The 24,675-nt window shown below is 44.7% G+C and overlaps 1 protein-coding gene across 1 annotated transcript in view; it reads right to left on the bottom strand.

The window, feature by feature from the left end:
* Positions 1–7,380: 7,380 nt before the first annotated feature.
* The window catches only part of LOC136675651 (potassium/sodium hyperpolarization-activated cyclic nucleotide-gated channel 2-like), an 83,109-nt gene continuing 65,814 nt past the window's right edge, over positions 7,381–24,675 (bottom strand). The window contains exons 5-8 of the mRNA XM_066652320.1: positions 16,037–16,183; positions 14,653–14,893; positions 9,933–10,097; positions 7,381–9,461 (exon numbers count right to left, since the gene is read on the bottom strand). Of these exons, the coding sequence (XP_066508417.1) occupies positions 8,497–9,461; positions 9,933–10,097; positions 14,653–14,893; positions 16,037–16,183 (1,518 nt within the window). The 3' untranslated portion in view covers positions 7,381–8,496. The remainder of the gene's footprint in view (positions 9,462–9,932; positions 10,098–14,652; positions 14,894–16,036; positions 16,184–24,675) is intronic.

Raw genomic sequence — 24,675 nt, forward strand, 5'->3', positions numbered from 1 at the left:
ATAGTTAAAGAAATAAAAAGAGGAATACTTGGGTCTCATCCCCCAAAAAATATATACATTCTTAGAGACTCTGGATGTCAGTCTCTTATTTATTAGTACAAAACCAGTCCAATGTTAAACGTTCTGCATTAGCTGTATCTCTTAGCTCTGTCGGTTTAAAATAACTCACTATTTTCACTTCCTGAATACAATATCCATTCATTACTCAAACATGTCATAAAACAACCTGGAATTCCTGATTGACTGGTATCCTATAGGCTGATAAATACAGTGCAGATACCAAAATATGGGCATATCTGTGACATGTGAAGTCGAGTTTAAACCAAGCAAATCAAACATGACTGTGGAGTAATAAGTGCACTGATTAAATATGGCATAAATGTGAACAGAGAACAAAACAAAAGTGTTTATAAGCCTATGTTTCTAAGCTTGATAGTAAACAGAGGCTAGTTGTCAACAGTCATTCCAAACAGGGCTGTTTAGAGAGGGGAAGTTGCTGTATTATTTATTTATTTATTTATTTATTTATTTAAATTCCTTGTGGAATTTTGACCAAATCATTTCACAGATATTTTATTAAGATTCCAGGGAACTGTGTTAACTTTTATTTAAACCAGTTTTATTTAAAATGTATGATTTATTTTGCTAAATAAGGCTGAGGTACCAGATTTAAAATGCTAATGCTAATATAGTGCATGCTGTTGTTAGCTAATCAAAACCAAGTAGACGTAGAAACGACAACACTGAATTTCTCACGATACTAACATTTTGAGACATTGTACACCACATTTGGACATTTTACAACCACAAACCCACAAAAACCTCACACTGTTAAACACCCTTGGAGGGCTTTGGTAGCTAGCATCCACTTAGCTTCATCGGGGGCTTAGCCAGCCTTGAATCAGCAGAAATAGACACAAATCCCAAATTATTTTATGCGCACAAGCCCAAGAAGTGCTTAATCTGACACTTTTTTAAAACCAGTGCTAGTCTGACTGCACAGGCTTGCTGTAGTTCTTGGTTTTGGATTTGACTGGAGCTAAACATAGAGAAAAATGAGGCAGCATTGATGAATGGACAGCTATGCTTTATATCAAAGAAAGCACTGCAGTATTTGAGCTAGCAAAGTCAATTTACTCTTGTAACAACACACTTAGTAGGCTTAGCAGTGCTAGCACTTAAGGCAGGAAGGACCCACATGAATATTCAACATTTAAAAAAACGCAGCAAAATCTGTCATCCGCTGTAACATTCAAATCCACATCTCCAGCACAAGCTCACCATCTGCATTTTAAAGACAGGTGCTACAAAACTAGCAGGGATCCAACAAGGCTTTGCTACCGTACTCCACTATGGGGCTCTCAGGCTCACCAAAAAGCTAATTAGGCCTTTGCTAATCCATTTCCATTCTGACCACATTTCAGGGGCATTCCATAAAGTTTGCAAGTCTTCAAGTGAGAAAATCCTTACGCCACTCTGCACTGAAAAATACAATGAGCTTACTTGAGAAAAATCTGTTCATTATTTACGCTCATGTAACAAAATATATCAGCTTAATACTGGCTTTGAGCTACAGATAGCAACTGTGATGATATATTCCACTCAAGTAAGCTCAAATAATCCTTTTTTGAGGCATTTCAGGTCAATGTTCATAGAATTCTTTAACCAAACAAACTGCAAAATTCAAAATGTTTAAAAAGCATATTCGTGTTTTAAGGAAATGTATTAAATATAAGTTTTAAGACATTCTCTTAGCATTAAGAAGGTTAAAGTCAAAGCAAAACAACTGAAAACGGGACTTCTTTAAGCAAGACCTAGTAAAGCAGCAAGAGAAACAGAACTTAAATCGAACGTTAACAGTATTTAAAGCTTACATCTGTTAGAGACGTCAGATCTGAAAAAAATATCCAGTTATTTCCATCTGTCCTTCCACCGTGAGAGGAAAACTCAACACTGTGGGTCTGGAAGGATGTAAAGAAGCTGAGAAGAGGAAATATACAAAAAAAAGAAGTAAAAGAAAGCAGCTATACATGTTTTGTATATATGTAAAATTGACACTGTTGTTTACACCTCATCCACTAAACTACATACGCATGCCGATATGTTAATATAGGATTTGTAACTGATTGAATATATCCAAACCTGGATTTTGTTTCAGCTGATGTCTAGTCTATTACAGAGGTGGGTTTGATGAGTAGTGCTAAGCCATCTGGTGTGATGTCTATGGATTGCAACAGCAACTCCACCAAAAAGGGTGGAGCCAGGCATTTTGGCAGATGCTCCACAATGTGCGTCCCAGCAGGTCAACTCAACCCCAGTGCACCGTAGGTACTAACAGCGCATGCTGTATAAGGGTCCAGGACAGACATGAATGTGCAAGTCGTGTCTTCCCACTGTGAGGAAGATTATGCTGGATTATTCATTTTCTATTTTGCTAACAACTATTCAGCAGCTATTTTGTACATATATTGCAAAGTTTAAAAAAAAAAAAAAAAAAAGAACACAGTTTGCAGTTATTATTTTACAAAGCCACTTACCACTAAAATAGACTGTGGAAACTAGGTATACTAGGCACTAGATATGTACATTACATTGTGCGTTGGGGCACACTGTAAATACAAATAATAATAATAATATATATTATAATAAAACAAAATGAAATACATACAGACAAACAGCACTTCTGAGAACAGAAAAACATAAAGTACCCTGATTTACTAAGACATTTTATATACCAAGGCATTTTGTATCATTTATATCCTGCACTGTGACACAGGAAATTTTGAAACAGGACGGTACTTTCCAGGAAGTGTCCATCTGTGAGTTCAGACACGCTTCACACTCGGCCTTCAGTGCTGGCCTTTCTGACCAAAAGAGTGTTTTTCAGGGACTTCACATGAGCTGCATGGCAAGCTTACAGAAAAAATGTAGACAGTTCTACTCCAAATATCCGCTTAAAGGGACACTCCTCACAGAAGTGCCAATGTTGCTAACTGTTGACCAAGACAAGCTAATCAGCTAGCATTACGCTAATGAATCAATTGCAGCGTTCACTTATTTTTAAACCATTAGGCTGGCGGTACTCGCTGAAACTTGACGACTGAAGTTGTGTGAAACTTGAAACTCGATTTGGTGCCTGCATCTTACTTTAAACTTGTTTGAAACTAAGCTTTCGTTGAAAAATTGTATTTGCCCAACAGCCTGTCAGAACATAGTACTATGTTTAAATAGGGTGACCATTTGTCCTATTTTTCTACCAGATCTTCCAATTTGGGACAATACTTTGGACTTCCTTTCATACAGTAAATGGTCACTCTGTGTGAGGAGTTTGTTGTGTTCTCTCTGTGTCTGTGTGGGTTTCCTCCAGGTACTCGGGTTTCCTACCACAGTCTGAAAACACATGTTGGTAGGTCAAATGTGTATGCAACAGTGCCCATAGGCGTGACAGTTTGAGTAACTGGGTGAGTGTGTGATGCCCTGTGATGGACTGCCTTACGCCCAGTGGCTCCAGGAAGATTCTGGACCCACCATGACCCAGATCAGGATTCTGTAGTTACAAAAAAAAAAAAAAAACAATAAATAAATACATTTATCAAAATGGGTTACGTATAAATGTTTCTTTTCTACCCACAAGTGTTTTATTTTTATTATTTTTTTTTTAAACAGTCACCCTAAATAAACAAATCATTAAAAGGTAATAGTCTAACTAGGCGTTCAGAGGTTGGGACTAGCATTTGCTTTGGATCATTGTCCAGCTGTGCTGTGATTGACATGAACAGGTTAATTTTTTACCTCTATCCAGAAAAGTGACTAAGGTGTCAATATAAATGCACAGATAAATTAACACTGTCCACACTAAGATAAGAAAAATACTGGCAGCTAATTGCTAACAAGTAGAATAGCGTAATGTGTTACATGCCTCCAAGCCACTTCCTTTTATTTATTTATTTTTTGTTTTATTGCTATTGCGGTTTTGTTGGTATAGCGTATTGAATAACAACCCTGTCCTCCATCCGTTCAGTATCTAGCTTGGCTTCCTGTTCCAGAATTCCAGGGCTATACTCCTAACACTGAATTCACTTTCCTTAATGCAGTCATGAAGTTGCATTGAAATTATTAATGAATTAATTCAAGTTTCACACAATTTGCAATCTGCAAAGTTTCCCCATGTAATGCTAGCTTTAGAATTTGAGTGGCAAGGATTCCTTTAAGCCGGAGCTGGGTAATGGAGGGTTTGGGTGGGGGGGTACCTATATTTGCACTGTGACCACCTTTCACACAATCCTCTCAAGTCATTCCAGTAGAGCCATAATAGCAGCTTAAATAGGGCTATAACTCCATCACATGCGAATGGTTACAAAAATAAACAATTCCAATAATTTGCAGTTAAACTGCAGTGATATAAACACAGCAGATATTCATTCATTAAACTCAACTCTCTCACAATACAGCTGTCAGTAGGCTGGGGATCTAAAGTAGACACTTCAGAAGAGAAAAAATAAACAGGATCGGTTTCAATATTGCACTGAATTTGTTTTCTCTGACAATGGGAAATACAACAGTGAGCAAATAGAAAGCACTGTCTTGGCAAATAAATAGGAAGTGTACAGAATGTTATCATTCTTGTGTAATTAAAGACAGGTGATAGCATAACAATCAGCAAATCAAGTTACATGGAGCCCAGCTGGACTGTCACTCTAGCTCGGCCCATACTTCCTTTACCAGGATTCATTCGATCAAACGATCACATCACTGCTGGTAAACGGCAAAGTCAGCTCAGGAACACCAGAAATGGCCTTTTAGCTGATTGTACGTGTTAACTGTAGCATATAGCACTAGTCAAAACTCAACAGTATAATGGATAAACATTATAAATATAATTAGAACAGAAACAATGAACTTACCAACGGCAATTAAATTAATCAACATAAAAGACAACAGATTGCTATAACACAAAATGCATAAAGGTAGGTTCATATCTTATTATTGGCATTGTTGTATATGAATATCTACGGTGGTGAATTACCACACTGATTAAGCTGCCTATAATCATTAGGGACAGGCATTTAAGCCAAATTTGATCATCGATATTTTAAACCATCGCTGAATTAATAAGAACCCACCAGCCTCCTGCGACTGCGCCAAAAAAATAAAATAAAATTGTGTTCAGTTGCTTTAAAGTTTATGTTTAATGACTATTATGTGCAGTAGTCTGGAACACATTTTTATCATTTATAATTCACTTTATCCATTTACAATTTGATATGGTCCAGTTAATGAACCCTACAATGTAAATAAGAAAAACATAATGCAGTGGTAGTAAGGAAACTTAACTTTTAGCTTTTGGTGTTTGCCAGCTGAAAAAAAAGAGCCCTGCTCCAAAAATAAACTCCGGGTTGAGGCAAGTTTCCAAAGTTGCACAGGGATGTTAACTGGTGTTAGGCTGGTTTCTGTTCTTTGACGCTTAACAGCCTCTGTAGAAGTGTATGTTTTACAGTGCCCTCTAATGGAACACAGGGTTAAGACATGTCTTTTTTTTAGTTAAATCATGAGACATTAAGGGTGCGTTCAGACTTCTCATTTTAATTCGATTAAAACAAAACCTGGTGCGATTGCTCTTTTAGTGCGGTTCATTACAATAAACATGAACGCTCGCTTTCTGAGAGGGTTAAAAAGAGGGGGGTGAGGTCACGCCCCTCGCTGCCGTTGTATGCCAAACCTATCTGTGCTTTTAGGTCCTTTACACCTTTATTTGCTACACATGGGAAAACATGGGAGTTTCTTTTTTAATTCATCCGAGAATTTACATTTACGTTTCGGCATAGCTGCTCTAGATGAGGGTAGGTACATGAGCTTTGCCTGACGTAAACAAGGACTACTGACGTGCAGACTGACCAATTAAATGTTTACAGAGAAGGTTATCGACCAATAACGGTAGCTCTACAGTCAGACCGTCCAATCAGAAGATTTTAGGCTACTTCACTACGCCCCCTTCTCACTAAAGCGAACCAATCGGAGTAGGGGAGGGCGGGAAAATGAAGGTCATACATGCGTCATATGTCTCTTTTGTTTTTTACTCGCTTTGGTTCGACTGTGTGGTCCTATTTTTTTGGTCTGTAACTACAGAACTGAACTGAACAAGTCTGAACACACGCTGAGAGAAATGTAGAACCTTTAACTGCAGAAAAGCAAACATGAATATAATCATTAACTTCTCATTTTAGCGATTAATCAAGTAGTCAAGCCCCTCCATAATATTCATCTCATCAAATTGTTAAAAACCACCAAAATTCACCTCAGTGTGGCCTTTAGGAATGTGGTAACTCGTGCGCCCTGTAGGGGGCGCCCAAAGGGATATTGTGTGCTTTATTGTTTAGCGTTTTCATGCAGTTTTAAATCTAAACCTAGTCACCAGCACGGAATGGTGGTTAGACATTAAAAAAATAAATATATATTAATTTGATAAGTATAACTATTATATTTAGCATAATCAAGAGTCGATCACCACAACACTCAGCAAAATACACACGTTCCATTTTGCATTAATTAGTATGATCATATTTACATGGCAGTAATTTATATTCATTTTGCTGTCATAAAACGCCAATTGGCATACATTCAGAAACTAAGAATGCACCTATCGCCATCTGAGTTTGTTTCTTTTTTCTTGAGCGTCAAGTTTTTTTCCCCTAGCTAACAATGCTATTCAGAATCACGAGAATTTACAATATCGTATTTACAGCTGTCAATCCAAGTTCAAGTAAACGCAAAGTCTGCAGCAGATAACTATGAAACAAGCAACTGTGTACTTTTTAGGTGAAACATCTTTAAAAACAGACCACATTTCAGCCAGTGACCAAACAAAAGGTCAGTGTCCACAACAACCCCTTTCCAAAACACCCTTACATCAGTCAGATAAAGTCAGAGAATTCATTAAAGTGCAGAACATTGTAAATACTGGTTAAATTGCACAAATAATGGGTTATTTTCAAGTCAATGCCACCGTTTCTGAACGACAAAATACATCAGATTTTTCTCCAGGTATATAGGAAAATATATTTAAAAAAAAAGAACAATAACAATCCATTCAACCTTAAACTGACCTCTGCAGTCGAGTGTATTAGTGCAGCACTTTAAGATGTCTAGAAATGCCACAAATTTAAATACCAACAGTGACAACCTTGCAGGAAAGCCCATTTCACTGGGTAATGTCAATTAGAAGTTGTAAAAAGATGAGAAAATCGCAATTCTGTGTAAAACCTAGCATGGTGCCTAAAGCTAAACTCATTACACAAAGTTTCCCCCATCGTAACTGCGTCTGATTACCTAGAGAATAAAATATTCGCACTGCAACAATAAAATTTGAGACAATAAGCAGGTTTATAGTATTGCACAATCATATTGCACGTAATGATCAATCCAATCCAGTGGACTGAATTAAAAAAACAGCAGATGTTCCAGATATATAGATTCTTTTGGTTCTTCTTTCTTAGTTCGCTACCAGTGACAGAGTTATTCGTCTTCATCGGTAAAGACTTTCAGTGCAGCCCAGAGTCTGCAGAGTATTGCCTTCGACACTGAAAAACAAAAATCCATGGAAAAAGCCCAGCAAAACACTTAAAAAAAAACACTACAGTAGCTTTGCACTCCCTTGAGAAAACAGATCAATGAATAAATAACAGGGTTATATGCTCCTGCACTCCCACCTAGACACACACACAAACCATGTATATGGCTTCTAAACTTGGAATCAAGGCAGTTAAATAAATGGCGTTTCTTTTCGACTTGTTTTTCTCAGTTGACACAGAGACACAAAAAACCTTTGTGTTCAAGCTCAACTTTGGTTTAGGAGTAGATACAATGAAGATATTTACTGTCTCTTTTTTTTTTTTTCATTTATCATATTCACATATCGATGTAAGATCGACCAGCGGTCTATAATACTATTTTCAGTGATATTTTACAAGAATATGGACAAGTAATTAGTTTGCTACAATTATAGCTTATACAGAAAAAAGGACACTCAAAACACTTTTGCAAAGCATAAAATTTCATCATTGTCATCTGATGCAAGTCCCTGATTTTTTATTATTTTTTTTTAAACTGAAGTCCTAGCCCAGGCCAGATTGCATTGTATGGAGTCTACAGAGTATGCAACATTAACGAACAACAAAAACTCCTCCCTTTCCCTCTTCAAAACAAAGACGGCAAGGGTGGGTATTAGTAGCTGAACGCGAAAGTGACTAACTATGTAAGTGGGTCGACTAGAAACATCCCACCCACTTCAATCTAGTTACAGTAGAGACGTTATATCTAGAATTAATATGTCTGTATAGTAATCCCCCTTTGGCTCCACGCATCAGTTACACACCTCACATTCTGCCTCCTCGACCGGAGGCTCTTAAAGAGGGTGGAACATCCGCACCGATGAAACTCGGGGAACTGGACTCAATGTGACTCGCAATAGTGCCGCCATTACAACATAAAATGTTCTGGTCAGAGGTTCGAGGACAGCCTGGATCGAGCCGTGTCCGTTTCTGGGAGGCTAACTATTGAATCCTTCTTGTGCACTATTGGGTCAAGGTGTCCTGCAATACCTCCTCCACTGACCACTGGAGGGGTGCCCACGGGGGGTGGTGTGGAGGGGTAAGCAGGTCCTGCTGCTGAGGTCTGGTGAGGCAGTGTCACTCTTTGAGGAACGGCACTTCTAACTCCAGAAGGCCCGGGAACGGCTGGTTGAGGGGCCTGTGAAGGCCCAATGGATGTAGAGGACGCATGGGTCGATGGTGGTGGACTAGGGCCGACAACTGGAGCAGCATCCTGGGGCAGGGAAGGTTGGGAAGCAGACAAAGCCCTGGCGTCTTGACTCAGGCTGCCTCCTTGCTGCAAGGAGTGAGCACTCTTCTGCGAAGTGGCCCGTGTTGGACTGGGCACATGTTGCTGGATAAGAGACAGTTGAGATCCTGTGCGTCCACCCATTGGACTGCAGCCGTACTGGAATGTCCGGCTGCCCATTGCGGCTAATGGGCTCTGCACGGGTGGGCTGGAAGTGGCTGCAGATGCGTAGGCGCCGGGGGGGCCGGGCGTCTGCGATTGCAAGGGAGAAATGGACACGGGGCTGGAAAGGTTTTGGATGGCCTGGAAGCGCCGGACCATTCGAGGGGACTGTAAAGCTGCCTGCGCCACCAACGGGTTGGCCATTTGGGGGCAGAAGCTCATTGCTACAGCTTGTTGAAGGGTGGCGATGGCAGAGGCACCCTGGGATTGACAAGGGGGGGCGAACATGCCTCCTGGGATTGAGGGAGTCATGGACATGGCTCGTGGGCGCTGCAGGTCCACCAGCTTCACCATCTCACGGTCATACTTGACAATCTCCTGGATCATCTCGTTCTCTCGGTTGTTGAAGACACCCGAGTTGAGATCATGCTGCACTTTGTGCATGAGGATGGAGTTCTTCTTACCTGTTAGGCAAGGGAAACGTTAGCAATTCTGTCACAAAGAAAGCTGATGTATCATTTTTGTTCCCTTTCTGACAATGTGAGTTAATTAACCCTTAAGTTAACCCTTCATTTGACCCACACTCACAGATATACCCAACAATGCACCCGCCCCTCCCCAAACCCGTTGGTATACCGTATACCGTGATAATATTTTGATGGTATGGCGGTATGAAAAATATGGATACCACCCACCCCTAAAGAATACAATATTGTAATCCACATAAACAATTTATTTGAGATTACTTAACAACTTGAATTTAACAAGTGTCTGAAGGATTCTGTGGATTCTACTGGTGAGGTGTAAGCTTTCATTACATCCTAAACACACAAGTTTAATCGCTCCAGTGCCAGTCTATAAAAGTACTTTTGAGAATATGTCTTGACTACATTTGGGGACTATTTTTAATGACACCAGACGTTTGGTGTTCTTACCAATGCGGTCAAGCCTGTCGATGGCGACGGTCTCAAAAGCTCTCCTCATCATGGGGTACTCCTCCAGCACCTCGTTGAAGTGGTCCACTGAGAGCGAGTAGAGGCGGCAGTATGTATCCGCCTGAACGCTCGCAGTTCGCCGACCTCGTGTCAACAAGCAGATTTCTGCCGCAGGGAAGAATACACAACACAGACACACACACACAGCCACATGATTTGCATCTGTGCCTCGGTTATTTTATATAACACAACAGTTCTCAAATCCTTATGCATTCTAAAACTGGGAATGAACACTAAAGAGGGTTATTAATAGAACACTAGGTAAGATTTGGTATTTTTGCTCCTGTGCTCCCCCTTCAGTTGTAGGGTGTATTTCACTTTTACAGGCACTGTCCTGAACTCATGGAGGGTGGTGTCCTACCCTCCTCCAAAAGTTGCATAATGCAGTTTCTGCAGTGCTGAGCCCAGAGTAGCAATGACAGAAGCTGTATTCTCCCTCTTTGAAGCTGGAGTTTTAAGGTAAAGATGCTACCTAGTGTTCCTTTAATCACACTCATTGATATTTCATTGACAAGTCAATCTATTGATTTTGACTCGTGAGCACAAGTGACACATTAACTCTGTAAAGACATAGTCAAAATATTCTGTTCATTTGACGTAGTATAACTATTAATTTAAGAGTCCTTCAACAGCCATTTTGACATGCAACTAAGATAAATAACTAAACAGAAATCAAATCTATTGGCAGCTAGTTTCTTCAGTTGAGTGGCAGACATGTTCTAGAACAGCCCTCCGCATTATAAATATTGGTCACTGCATAAGCAACCTCCTCAATCAATCATAGCTGGCTCCCAGCTTGTGCTCTGAATCAGTTCTGGATCAGCACACGCAAAGTCTAATATCCTCCTTCCGGGAGGCCGTCGCTAATTATAGACTGCCCCGTCATTCCAGACCACTCACTGCTGGATCTCATTCATCAAGTCAAGAGGCAATATATCACAGCATTTCAATCAGAAATGGAGGTGCATATGAAAGATCAAACACGATCACCCATGCATAAAGGAAGGAATATTGTATTGCAATCTTTGTAGGGTATTTCAGATATTTGTACTTAAATATGAACATAACTCATGTTAAAAGATGGCTGCCACTACTGTTTGTAGCTACGCAATGCACTTTCATTTATATAAGTTTCTTACAGTAATAATATACAATGTCTGTTTAAGTTATTTAACAGTTAATCAACATGGGTTTATCCAAATTATGATTTGGGCATGTTGTTTAGACCAGGGGTACTTATGATTTGTGATTGGATGATTTGGTGTAACCGGCTCTACACCGTGTTTGAAACCAGTTGCTGAAAGAATGACTATAAATGCATTCATTCATTTATTCATTTTCTGTAACCCTTATCCAGTTCAGGGTCGCGGTGGGTCCAGAACCTACTTGGGATCTTTGGGCGCAAGGCAGGAATACACCCTGGAGGGGGCGCCGGTCATTCACAGGGCAACACACACTCACACCTACGGACACTTTTGAGTCACCAATCCACCTACCAACGTGACTGTGGGAGGAAACCGGAGCACCCGGAGGAAACCCATGCGGACACAGAGAGAACACACCACACTCCTCACAGACAGTCACCCGGAGGAAACCCACGCGGACACAGAGAGAACACACCACACTCCTCACAGACAGTCACCCGGAGGAAACCCACACAGACACAGGGAGAACACACCACACTCCTCACAGACAGTCACCCGGAGGAAACCCACGCAGACACAGGGAGAACACACCACACTCCTCACAGACAGTCACCCGGAGGAAACCCACGCAGACACAGGGAGAACACACCACACTCCTCACAGACAGTCACCCGGAGGAAACCCACGCGGACACAGAGAGAACACACCACACTCCTCACAGACAGTCACCCAGAGCGGGAATCGAACCCACAACTTTCAAGCCCCTGGAGCTGTGTGACTGCGACACTAACCAGCTGCGCCACCGTGCCTCATGACTGTGAGGAAGCTGTCCTCGCGCTCACGTCCCTCTTGATCTCTCTAGTGAAGTGTCCACATGGGGTAAACAATCAATTTGAGTGGCACAATTGAGAGAAAATATTAAAAATTAATTGTTATTGTGGTATTAATGGTATTAAGCAGTCATAGATCCGGAGAGACAGTCCTAATTGGTTGGGTATAATTAAACCTTACAAAATGTCTCCAGAACATCAAATACTTTATCAATTATTTCACATCTGAGGTAATATACAAAGCCACACAAATCCACTCTGCATCCAGTTTCTGTCCTATTGGTATTTTGCCTAGCTCATGAAACCGCCACCTTGCCTTGAAAGGGAACCAAATGCCATACTTCTGCTGCTACTGATATTTCTCCCATGATCCTGCTCAATATCTGTCGGGCCGAAGCTCCCGGGGGAGGCCTTTCTACCAGCCTTTTAACTCCAGCTACAGAAAGCATCTGCTCACACTCGACCTTTCCAAGGTCACGCTCCCGCTCCTGCCAGCCCACTGCGGCTGCAGAGTGCTGAGTCATCAGGACTTTAAAGGCACAGGGGGATCGTCTTGCATTCCTCGGCGACGCCAAGCAAGCTCACCGCACTCAACTTCGACAAGTAAGAAACAGCTCTACTGTCTCCAGATCTCTCAGCATCCTCAAAGCTCTGTGAACCCACGTTCCATTCCAGAGCCTGGCACCATTTTCGAAAAGAGTCGAGGCCTTTTATGATTCTCAAAGCATCCCGTCTTCAGCATGGATCACCGAAGCTGTGTCATCATTCTGTACTCGCCTTATGCCTTTACTAAGGATTTTGAGTCTAAGCCTGCTTTCTGAACAGGAAAATCTGTAGTGAAAAAACTATTTTTTTTTACTGTAATTCAGACCCACTGGAGCGAGAGCCTACCTGGAATCACTGGGCGCAAGGCGGGAACACATCCTGGAGGGGGCACCAGTTCTTTGCAGGGCGACACACACTCACACTTTCACCTAAACCTATGGACACAATCCAATCTACCTAACTACGTGTTTTTGGGCCGTGGGAGAAAACCGGAGGAAACCTACACGGACACTGGGAGAACACACCACACTCCTCACAGACAGTCACCCGGAGGAAACCCACGCAGACACTGGGAGAACACACCACACTCCTCACAGACAGTCACCCGGAGGAAACCCACACAGACACAGGGAGAACACACCTCACTCCTCACAGACAGTCACCCGGAGGAAACCCACGCAGACACTGGGAGAACACACCACACTCCTCACAGACAGTCACATGGAGGAAACCCACGCAGACACAGGGAAAACACACCACACTCCTCACAGACAGTCACCCGGAGGAAACCCACACAGACACAGGGAGAACACACCTCACTCCTCACAGACAGTCACCCGGAGGAAACCCACGCAGACACTGGGAGAACACACCACACTCCTCACAGACAGTCACATGGAGGAAACCCACGCAGACACAGGGAAAACACACCACACTCCTCACAGACAGTCACCCGGAAGAAACCCACACAGACACAGGGAGAACACACCACACTCCTCACAGACAGTCACATGGAGGAAACCCACGCAGACACAGGGAAAACACACCACACTCCTCACAGACAGTCACCCGGAGGAAACCCACACAGACACAGGGAGAACACACCACACTCCTCACAGACAGTCACCCGGAGCGGGACTCGAACCCACAACCTCCAGGGCCTTGGAGCTGTGTGACAGCGACACTACCAGCTCGGAGTATCATTTCTCCAAACTTGGGCTTTGAGTTAACAAAATCTGATTACTGTTACTCTGCTAAGTCGATGACGTATATAAAATGCTAATACATTCTCTTAAGGAGGACTGACCATCTCTAGTTTCTAAACTGCATTTGTTCAATGTAGAAACAAATGCGGTTTGAAAGCGTACATTTTGAATTTGGTTCTGTAGGAGCGTGGGCTAGGAGTCTGATTAGATTCAGTGTATGGAAGATGTTAATTATTGCTACAGCCCACAGTCATGTCACTGAAAACACTGAAAATACAATGAGAACATACCCGCAAAAGCCCCCTGAAAATTACAAAAATCAACCTGCTATTTACGCTATCACCTGATTTTCCATCATTTTCACAGAGGTCCCTAAAAATCCCTGGCATTTTGGCTTTGGCACCTGTCTACGGCATCCGATTACAGCATGTCACCGGTACTCCCATGCAATCTCTCTTTCAGCCGAGCCTGAGGGTTTGTGGGTGGAAGGCTGGAGCACGAAACAGGCCGGATATTTTGCCATTTACTGTACAATAAACTCATCACCGCTCTCCAAATAACAAGGCTATAATTATCACGCGAACATGCCAGCGGAGCTTGGATCGCCTCTGTGAAATTATGCTTGTCACTATCGAGAGTGACAGAGAGGGCTGGAGACGAGTTATTACTCCTCAGCGTCAAAGGGAATGATGCTGAGGGTCTCCAAGAGAATCAGCTCAAACCGCCAACTCGTTTAACCCTGCTTTAAATCCATCTTGTAGATTAAGAAAAAAAAGAGAGAAGGTCATGCAAACCACCTTAAATCATGTTTCCAACATCGTCAGGGCTTAATTAGAATTTAGGCACTTTAATTAAGGGATGTGACAGTTTAATCTGAACCTAATTTAGGCGGTTATGAAAACAGGTTAATTTTTCAAGCGACAGGAGAGCGCACCTCCGAAATAAGAGCCGTCGGAAAGCTTCATCCCCACGGTTCCTTTGGTGATGACGTTGACCACTCCATGCTGGATGAAGTACATCTTCTTGCCGATGGTGCCCTCGCGGATGATGTAATCTCTGGGCTGGAAGACCTCGAAGCGCAGCTTAGTCAGCATGGCCGTCACAAAGTTGGGCTCTGCGTTGGCGAACAGCGGCATGGAGGCCACCAGCTTGCGGCAGTTGAAGTTCACGATTTCCTGAAACGGTGAAGACACCAGAGGGTGTTTACCATTTGTAATTTAAAGTGGTATCATGAGACTGAGCAAACAATACTGGATCGTACTTTGTGCAGCAGCTTTTAAATACAGTAAGCTGAAGCTTTTTTTTTTTCTGGGAGTCTTACAGTCTACTTTCAGATTTTAAAGGGACACTAGGTAGTGTTTTTAACTTAAAGGAACACTATGTCATATTTTTACCTTAAAATTTCCACTTCAAAATCACTTTGATGATCCACTCACCTGTAATTTGGAGAAAAGAACTTGCAACATTGCTACCCTGGGCTCAGCACTGCAGAAACTGCACTATGTAGCTTCTGGAGAAGGGTAGGAAACCACCCCCTCCTCATTGATTTCAGTACAGTGCTGTACAAACAAATTACACTAGGGGGCGACCCAAGAGCAAAAACACAAATCTTACGTAGTGTTCTTTTAAATTAACAGCTTCAAAATTATGGTGGTACCCCACTGCGCTGTGGAACCTCTATCGTTGCTGCGCCAGGGGGCTCAGCACTGCAGAAACTGCACTATGTGCATTTTAGAAACAAGGAAATCACGCCCACACCCTTTGTCCCCCTTGATTTCAGAACAGTTCACAGAACAGCAGAAGTATAAATAACACTCTGCAACTGTAGGGGGCGCCCTGGAGCAAAAGCACCGCATCTTACCTAGTGTTCCTTTAAGTGCCTAAGTACCTATACAATAGTTTGATACATATTCTATATCACAGTGTTGTAAATATTACACATTTATAAGTTTGCTACATGAAAATAAATATAATACAAATATGTTGCGTAAATTCATTCGAAAATAAACAAAATAAATATTAGCCTTCAACAACCCCAGTCCGTGTTACTCCCCCTGAGCCTCTGGTCTATATCTAAGGGTACAACACAATGAATGATGCCACAGCACACAGAGTAAGACAAGTGCTGTGTTTTCACGGGGACTGCTGGTTACAGCGCAACACATTTCCTTGTCAGCATCCCTTTATTGTTTTGGAAAGTGAGAAGGGAGCGGGGGCAACTGTAGGGGCCTCTAGGGGCTGTTTTTCCGTGGATGTTTACACACACAGACATCTACACTAACATCCTACCACACACACACACACACACACGGTCTCACCTCTCTGAGCGGCTCGTTCAGCTCCTCCAGGATGCTCTCCTCATCGAACATCTTTCCCTGGTAGCGGTGCTCGTAGTAATCATGGATTTTTTGTCGGAAGTCTGCCGGAAGTTTGTGGAAGGACATGTACTGCTCCACTTGTTTGTACTGAGAGAAAGGTAGGGAGGGAATGTAATGCAGGCTGTTAATAGATATCACACACAAACACATATATGTTCATGTGTGTCCAGGAACAAACACATTCCGTATGGACCACTACTACTGTGTGTTTAGTGAATTCAGCGACTTTAAGGAGCACACACTGTCAACACAGATGTTCAGTTGTGTACACACCACTCGTACAATCTCCAGTGAAAAGAATACAATGAAATGGGACGGTGTAGAGCAGTTGCACATGAGCTCGATGATTCAGTGATGCCGATGTCTGTGCCAGTAATGCTTCTTTGAAAGCTACACGTCCTTTCAGACCCATAGAATGGACAGGAACAGCTATGGATACGTTCGAATCTGAAGTGAGATTGGAGCTTGATTATTTTTCCTGACTCTCAGGATTCTACATGTAGGACTTTCCCTTTCCAGGTGCAAGTAAAAGACCTCTCTTTATTCTCATCTGAAGTATCCCTTGAAGAACATGTCATTAATTATTGTTTTGACTGGAAATGTTCAATACGACAGGTGGTCTCTGACTTTTGCACAGTAGTGGGTTTAGTAAGTACCTATATGTAATTTGCAGCAATCCTTGTTTCTACACTCACTGACCTGGTGTGTGTTGTGCTGGTGTAGAGTGGATCAGACACAGCAGTGATGCTGGAGTTTTGAAACAGTGTGTCCACTCACTCTCCACTCTGTCAAACAAGTCAGAGACAGCAGCTCATCTGTCGCTGCACAGTTTGCGTTGGTCGTCCTCTAGTCCTCCGTCAGTGGACGCAGGACGCTCCCCACGGGATGCTGTTGTCTGGAAGCTTTCGGTTGGTGGACTATTCCCAGTCCAGCAATGACAGTGAGGGCTTTAAAAACTCAGAGCAGCTTTGCTGTGTCTGATCCACTCGCACCAGCACAACACACACTAACACACCACCACCAGGTCAGTGAGTGTAGAAACAAGGATGGCTGCAAATTACATATAGGTACTTACTAAACCCAGTACTGTGCAAAAGTCAGAGACCACCTGTCTCTGGGCATCAAGACCATCAAAGAACAGGGGTAAAGGAGGGAGAAATAAAGTATGCAGAGCAACAGACGGACTACAAAGTGGACCTATAAGATCAGTGAAGCTGATAAAGCAGACAGTGAATATTTATAAGCTAGTCACACTATATGTGAAATATGTTTTAAATAAATGTGTTTAAAAAAGAAATAAAATAATAATAATAAAAAACACGAACACTTTTGGTCCAGACACGGTTGGTCTCTGGGGGTGTTTTTCTACAAAGTCAGGAAGATTTCGTGTCCTGAAAATGTATGAAGACACACTTTCACACACACAGCAGCTGCAGCCCTGCACCCACAGCACTGCTGACCTTATATAGTAGCATCAGCTAATGAGGCAAATATCCCTCAGACTGGGTTATTTGTAGGGACAGAAGGAGAACAGTCACGTACGGAGGATTTATGTAAAACAACAGAAGGAAAAGAGGCCGTGTCTGGCTCTGGAAAACCCTGAGGGACTAGGAGAAGATGAACTTCCAAGCAACACGTCCGCATCCTGTGAACAACTTTTTTTTTACCTCCTGAAACAGCTGACCTGAGCAGTTGTGTGTGGTTCCTGTGTTCCTGTGCAGAGTTTGCAGCTTCTCCTGAAAGAGTAATAACCACGACACCAAGGCCACGCCATCCTCTGGCACCAAAGAGGTGAAACATTAACCTTAATGCAACACGTATGCGTCCTGTAAACAGTCGCTACCTCCCAACATCTGCTGACACAAGCGTTTTTGAAGAACCTGTTCTGGCTCTAGAAAGAACCTGTAGAAGGAAAACAGGACGGTGCAACAGCAAACAAACTTCAGGAATTATTTCTGTAAATGCCAATGCTTATTAGACTTCATAAACACATTCGCAGCATGCACTGATAAAGCAGTATAAATATTCTTGCCTTCATTTTCTGTAACTGCTTCATACTGTTCTGGGTGCAGTGGGTCTGGAATCACAGAGCATCACACACTCAGACTCTCAATTGTCGCCCTGTCAATCCACCGACCAACGTGCACCCGGAGGAAACCCACGCAGACACAGGGAGAACACACCACACTCCTCACAGACAGTCACCCGGAGGAAACCCACACAGGCACATGGAGAACATACCACACTCCTCACAGACAGTCACCCGGAGGAAACCCACGCAGACACAGGGAGAACACACCACACTCTTCTCAGACAGTCACCCGGAGGAAACCCACGCAGACACAGGGAGAACACACCACACTCCTCTCAGACAGTCACCCGGAGGAAACCCACGCAGACACAGGGAGAACACACCACACTCCTCACAGACAGTCACCCGGAGGAAACTCACACAGACACAGGGAGAACACACCACACTCCTCACAGACAGTCACCCGGAGGAAACCCACGCAGACACAGGGAGAACACACCACACTCCTCTCAGACAGTCACCCGGAGGAAACCCACGCAGACACAGGGAGAACACACCACACTCCTCACAGACAGTCAATCAGAGGAAACCCACGCAGACACAGGGAGAACACACCACACTCCTCACAGACAGTCACCCGGAGGAAACCCACGCAGACACAGGGAGAACACACCACACTCCTCTCAGACAGTCACCCGGAGGAAACCCACGCAGACACAGGGAGAACACACCACACTCCTCACAGACAGTCTCCCGGAGGAAACCCACACAGACACAGGGAGAACACACCACACTCCTCACAGACAGTCACCCGGAGGAAACCCACGCAGACACAGGGAGAACACACCACACTCCTCTCAGACAGTCACCCGGAGGAAACCCACGCAGACACAGGGAGAACACACCACACTCCTCACAGACAGTCACCCGGAAGAAACCCACACAGACACAGGGAGAACACACCACACTCCTCACAGACAGTCACCCAGAGGAAACCCACGCAGACACACGGAGAACACACCACACTCCTCACAGACAGTCACCCGGAGGAAACCCACGCAGACACAGGGAGAACACACCACACTCCTCTCAGACAGTCACCCGGAGGAAACCCACGCAGACACAGGGAGAACACACCACACTCCTCTCAGACAGTCACCCGGAGGAAACCCACGCAGACACAGGGAGAACACACCACACTCCTCACAGACAGTCACCCGGAGGAAACCCACACAGACGCAGGGAGAACACGCCACACTCCTCACAGACAGTCACCCAGAGGAAACCCACGCAGACACACGGAGAACACACCACACTCTTCACAGACAGTCACCCGGAGGAAACCCACACAGGCACATGGAGAACATACCACACTCCTCACAGACAGTCACCCGGAGGAAACCCACGCAGACACAGGGAGAACACACCACATTCTTCTCAGACAGTCACCCGGAGGAAACCCACGCAGACACAGGGAGAACACACCACACTCCTCTCAGACAGTCACCCGGAGGAAACCCACGCAGACACAGGGAGAACACACCACACTCCTCACAGACAGTCACCCGGAGGAAACTCACACAGACACAGGGAGAACACACCACACTCCTCACAGACAGTCACCCGGAGGAAACCCACGCAGACACAGGGAGAACACACCACACTCCTCTCAGACAGTCACCCGGAGGAAACCCACGCAGACACAGGGAGAACACACCACACTCCTCACAGACAGTCAATCAGAGGAAACCCACGCAGACACAGGGAGAACACACCACACTCCTCACAGACAGTCACCCGGAGGAAACCCACGCAGACACAGGGAGAACACACCACACTCCTCTCAGACAGTCACCCGGAGGAAACCCACGCAGACACAGGGAGAACACACCACACTCCTCACAGACAGTCTCCCGGAGGAAACCCACACAGACACAGGGAGAACACACCACACTCCTCACAGACAGTCACCCGGAGGAAACCCACGCAGACACAGGGAGAACACACCACACTCCTCTCAGACAGTCACCCGGAGGAAACCCACGCAGACACAGGGAGAACACACCACACTCCTCACAGACAGTCACCCGGAGGAAACCCACACAGACACAGGGAGAACACACCACACTCCTCACAGACAGTCACCCAGAGGAAACCCACGCAGACACACGGAGAACACACCACACTCCTCACAGACAGTCACCCGGAGGAAACCCACGCAGACACAGGGAGAACACACCACACTCCTCTCAGACAGTCACCCGGAGGAAACCCACGCAGACACAGGGAGAACACACCACACTCCTCTCAGACAGTCACCCGGAGGAAACCCACGCAGACACAGGGAGAACACACCACACTCCTCACAGACAGTCACCCGGAGGAAACCCACACAGACGCAGGGAGAACACGCCACACTCCTCACAGACAGTCACCCAGAGGAAACCCACGCAGACACACGGAGAACACACCACACTCTTCACAGACAGTCACCCGGAGGAAACCCACGCAGACACAGGGAGAACACACCACACTCCTCTCAGACAGTCACCCGGAGGAAACCCACGCAGACACAGGGAGAACACACCACACTCCTCACAGACAGTCACCCGGAGGAAACCCACGCAGACACAGGGAGAACACACCATACTCCTCACAGACAGTCTCCCGGAGGAAACCCACACAGACACAGGGAGAACACACCACACTCCTCACAGACAGTCACCCGGAGGAAACCCACACAGACACAGGGAGAACACACCACACTCCTCACAGACAGTCACCCAGAGGAAACCCACGCAGACACACGGAGAACACACCACACTCCTCACAGACAGTCACCCGGAGGAAACCCACGCAGACACAGGGAGAACACACCACACTCCTCTCAGACAGTCACCCGGAGGAAACCCACGCAGACACAGGGAGAACACACCACACTCCTCTCAGACAGTCACCCGGAGGAAACCCACGCAGACACAGGGAGAACACACCACACTCCTCACAGATAGTCACCCGGAGGAAACCCACACAGACACAGGGAGAACACACCACACTCCTCACAGACAGTCACCCGGAGGAAACCCACGCAGACACAGGGAGAACACACCACACTCCTCTCAGACAGTCACCCGGAGGAAACCCACGCAGACACACGGAGAACACACCACACTCCTCACAGACAGTCACCCGGAGGAAACCCACACAGACACAGGGAGAACACACCACACTCCTCACAGACAGTCTCCCGGAGGAAACCCACACAGACACAGGGAGAACACACCACACTCCTCACAGACAGTCACCCGGAGGAAACCCATGCAGACACAGGGAGAACACACCACACTCCTCACAGACAGTCACCCGGAGGAAACCCACGCAGACACAGGGAGAACACACCACACTCCTCACAGACAGTCACCCGGAGGAAACCCACGCAGACACAGGGAGAACACACCACACTCCTCACAGACAGTCACCCGGAGGAAACCCACGCAGACACAGGGAGAACACACCACACTCCTCACAGACAGTCACCCGGAGGAAACCCACGCAGACACAGGGAGAACACACCACACCCCTCACAGACAGTCACCCGGAGGAAACCCACGCAGACACAGGGAGAACACACCACACTCCTCACAGACAGTCACCCGGAGGAAACCAACACAGACACAGGGAGAACACACCACACTCCTCACAGACAGTCACCCAGAGGGAACCCATGCAGACACAGGGAGAACACACCACACTCCTCACAGACAGTCACCCGGAGGAAACCCACGCAGACACAGGGAGAACACACCACACTCCTCACAGACAGTCACCCGGAGGAAACCCACACAGACACAGGGAGAACATTTTCATATTCCCTCTATGATATTTACTTCACATTTTCTTCACAATATTACTTCCATTGACCTAGCCCCAGCAAAAAAAAGTTAACTCGGACAAAAAAGAAGTGTCCTTGTTTTCTGCAAATTCCCATGAAATAATTCATGCGGTGATAAAAATAAAGTACACCTGCACATTCTCTCACACAGACTGCATTCCCCATCCACGGTACATGGATTTGGACAGAACAGCAGCCCATCTGTGGACGTACAGTCCCTTATCAGTGGTCAGTTTGAGTCCACACCCTCCACCCAGCATCTCCACTAGATCTAACACACACACAATCTCTGTGTCAGTGAACTTGACCTGGGGGTATCTAATCTCTTCCAAATGATTTGCATACAATTTAAACGTACCATCCATACAGCTCCTCGAATCCGAAGCCCACAGTGGCGTGACCAGCGGTGGCATTTAGCTACTCCTTTTTTTTTTTTAAATGAAGAGACACTGATCAATAAGCATCAATCTGGGAAAAGAAAGCAGGGCAGTGATGGCTTAATAGCTCACTGCATTTATTGATGACTTGATAAAGGTAAATGTGTTTAGTCGAGAGAGAGAGAGAGAGAGAGAGGCTGACCCTTTCCATTAAAGCCGCTTGGCTGGACTTCTATGTGACGTCAAACAGGCAGCCTTCTCAATCTCCCTCCTCATTTGGAGCAGGAACGGAAATCAAAAGCGGAAGGGAATAAGCAAGCAGACCGTTTAGCGGCAGGCGTGAGCAGGACAATACGTCATTTTCTGCAACGCTTCCATTTCTGTGGGGATTAGCGGCTTAGCAACTCATTCCGGCGTCTCGGCACTGCGCTGGCGATGAGCTGAAGGGAAGCTTTTGGGGAAAGTTTATAACTCGCCTGCTGTCGCTAAGGCCACAGGAAGTTCAGACCCCCGTGCTCATGCTATCATCCTCAACAAGCTCTGGATGAATGAAAGGACAATGCACTTGTTTACTTTGTCTTGGATTTCTAAGTGAAAGTATCTTTACAGAACAAACGTAGAGTGAAAATTATTACATTTACAGGAGAAGGCACAAACTTTCTCAACTTTACTGCAATTAAATGCAAAGATATTAATCTCCTGGGCATTTTGGAGCGCTCTGATTGGTCCATCAAGGGTGCAGTTTCTACACAGTGTATCAACTGAGATATACGTTTTATTCTTCACACATTAATGATACTGTAAAACCTATAAAACATTTATGTTTCATGTTTCTATACGTTAGAATGAGCAAATATAAAGGAATTGTGCATTAAACCAAGCAAGAGAATGTACTATGACAACAACAGCTATGGTCTAAAGCTTAGAAAAGAGGCCTAGGACTGGACCGTTGCAGGTTTGACACTGTGTAGAGGGGGGGGGGGGGTGAAAGAACGGCACGTTCTCTTCCCTCAACATTTACGGCTGAAGCGACCTTGAGCAAAATACCTACCCCCCAACTGCGGCTGAAGTGACAATCTACTGCTCCAGTCGTTGTGTGTGTTTGTGTGTGTGTGTGTGTGTGTGTGTGTGTGTCTCAGTTTCCCCAAGGGAATTAATAAAGTATCACGTCTTTGTCATTTGACCTGCGGTTCAACCAAGGGACGTCCAAAGCACGGGGGAAATTGCATTTTATAGCTGCAGGGGTTAAAATGCCCTGTGTGTGTGTGTGTGTGTGTGTGTGTGTGTGGAGTGATCTATAGATGTGTGTGTGGGAGCCAGAGGCCAGGCTGTCAGCAAGATTACAGTGAGACGTGTGGTGGCAGTTAAGCTCAGGGACAGCAGTTGCTTCTCCATCCCAGAATCTGTCTTTGATTTACAGCGAACTCAACAGGCCGCAACACAAGTGACAAAACACACATTGCTTTAGCCAAAACACACACACACACACACCCAAACATCTCTATACACACCCAAAAATCTCTATAACACACACACACACACACCCAAAAATCTCTATACACACACACCCCAAAAAATCTCTATACACACACACACACAAATCTCTATATATACACACACACACACACACACAAATCTCTATACACACACACCCCAAAAAATCTCTATACACACACACACACAAATCTCTATACACACACACACACAAATCTCTATATATACACACACACACACACACACAAATCTCTATACACACACACACACACACACACACAAATCTCTATACACACACACACACAAATCTCTATACACACACACACACACACCCAAAAATCTCTATACACACACACACACAAATCTCTATACACACACACACACACACAAATCTCTATATACACACACACACACACCCAAAAATCTCTATACACACACACAAATCTCTATATACACACACACACAAAAAAATCTCTATACACACACCCAAAAATCTCTATATACACACACACACAAACATCTCTATACACACACACACACACCCAAAAATCTCTATATACACACACACACACAAACATCTCTATACACACACACACACACACAAACATCTCTATACACACACACACACAAAAATCTCTATACACACACACACACACACACACACACACACAAATCTCTATACACACACACACAAAAATCTCTATATACACACACACACACACACACAAAAATCTCTATATACACACACACACACACATCCAAATCTCTATACACACACACACAC

Source organism: Hoplias malabaricus, chromosome X1, assembly GCF_029633855.1.
Source record: "Hoplias malabaricus isolate fHopMal1 chromosome X1, fHopMal1.hap1, whole genome shotgun sequence".
Taxonomy (NCBI): domain Eukaryota; kingdom Metazoa; phylum Chordata; class Actinopteri; order Characiformes; family Erythrinidae; genus Hoplias; species Hoplias malabaricus.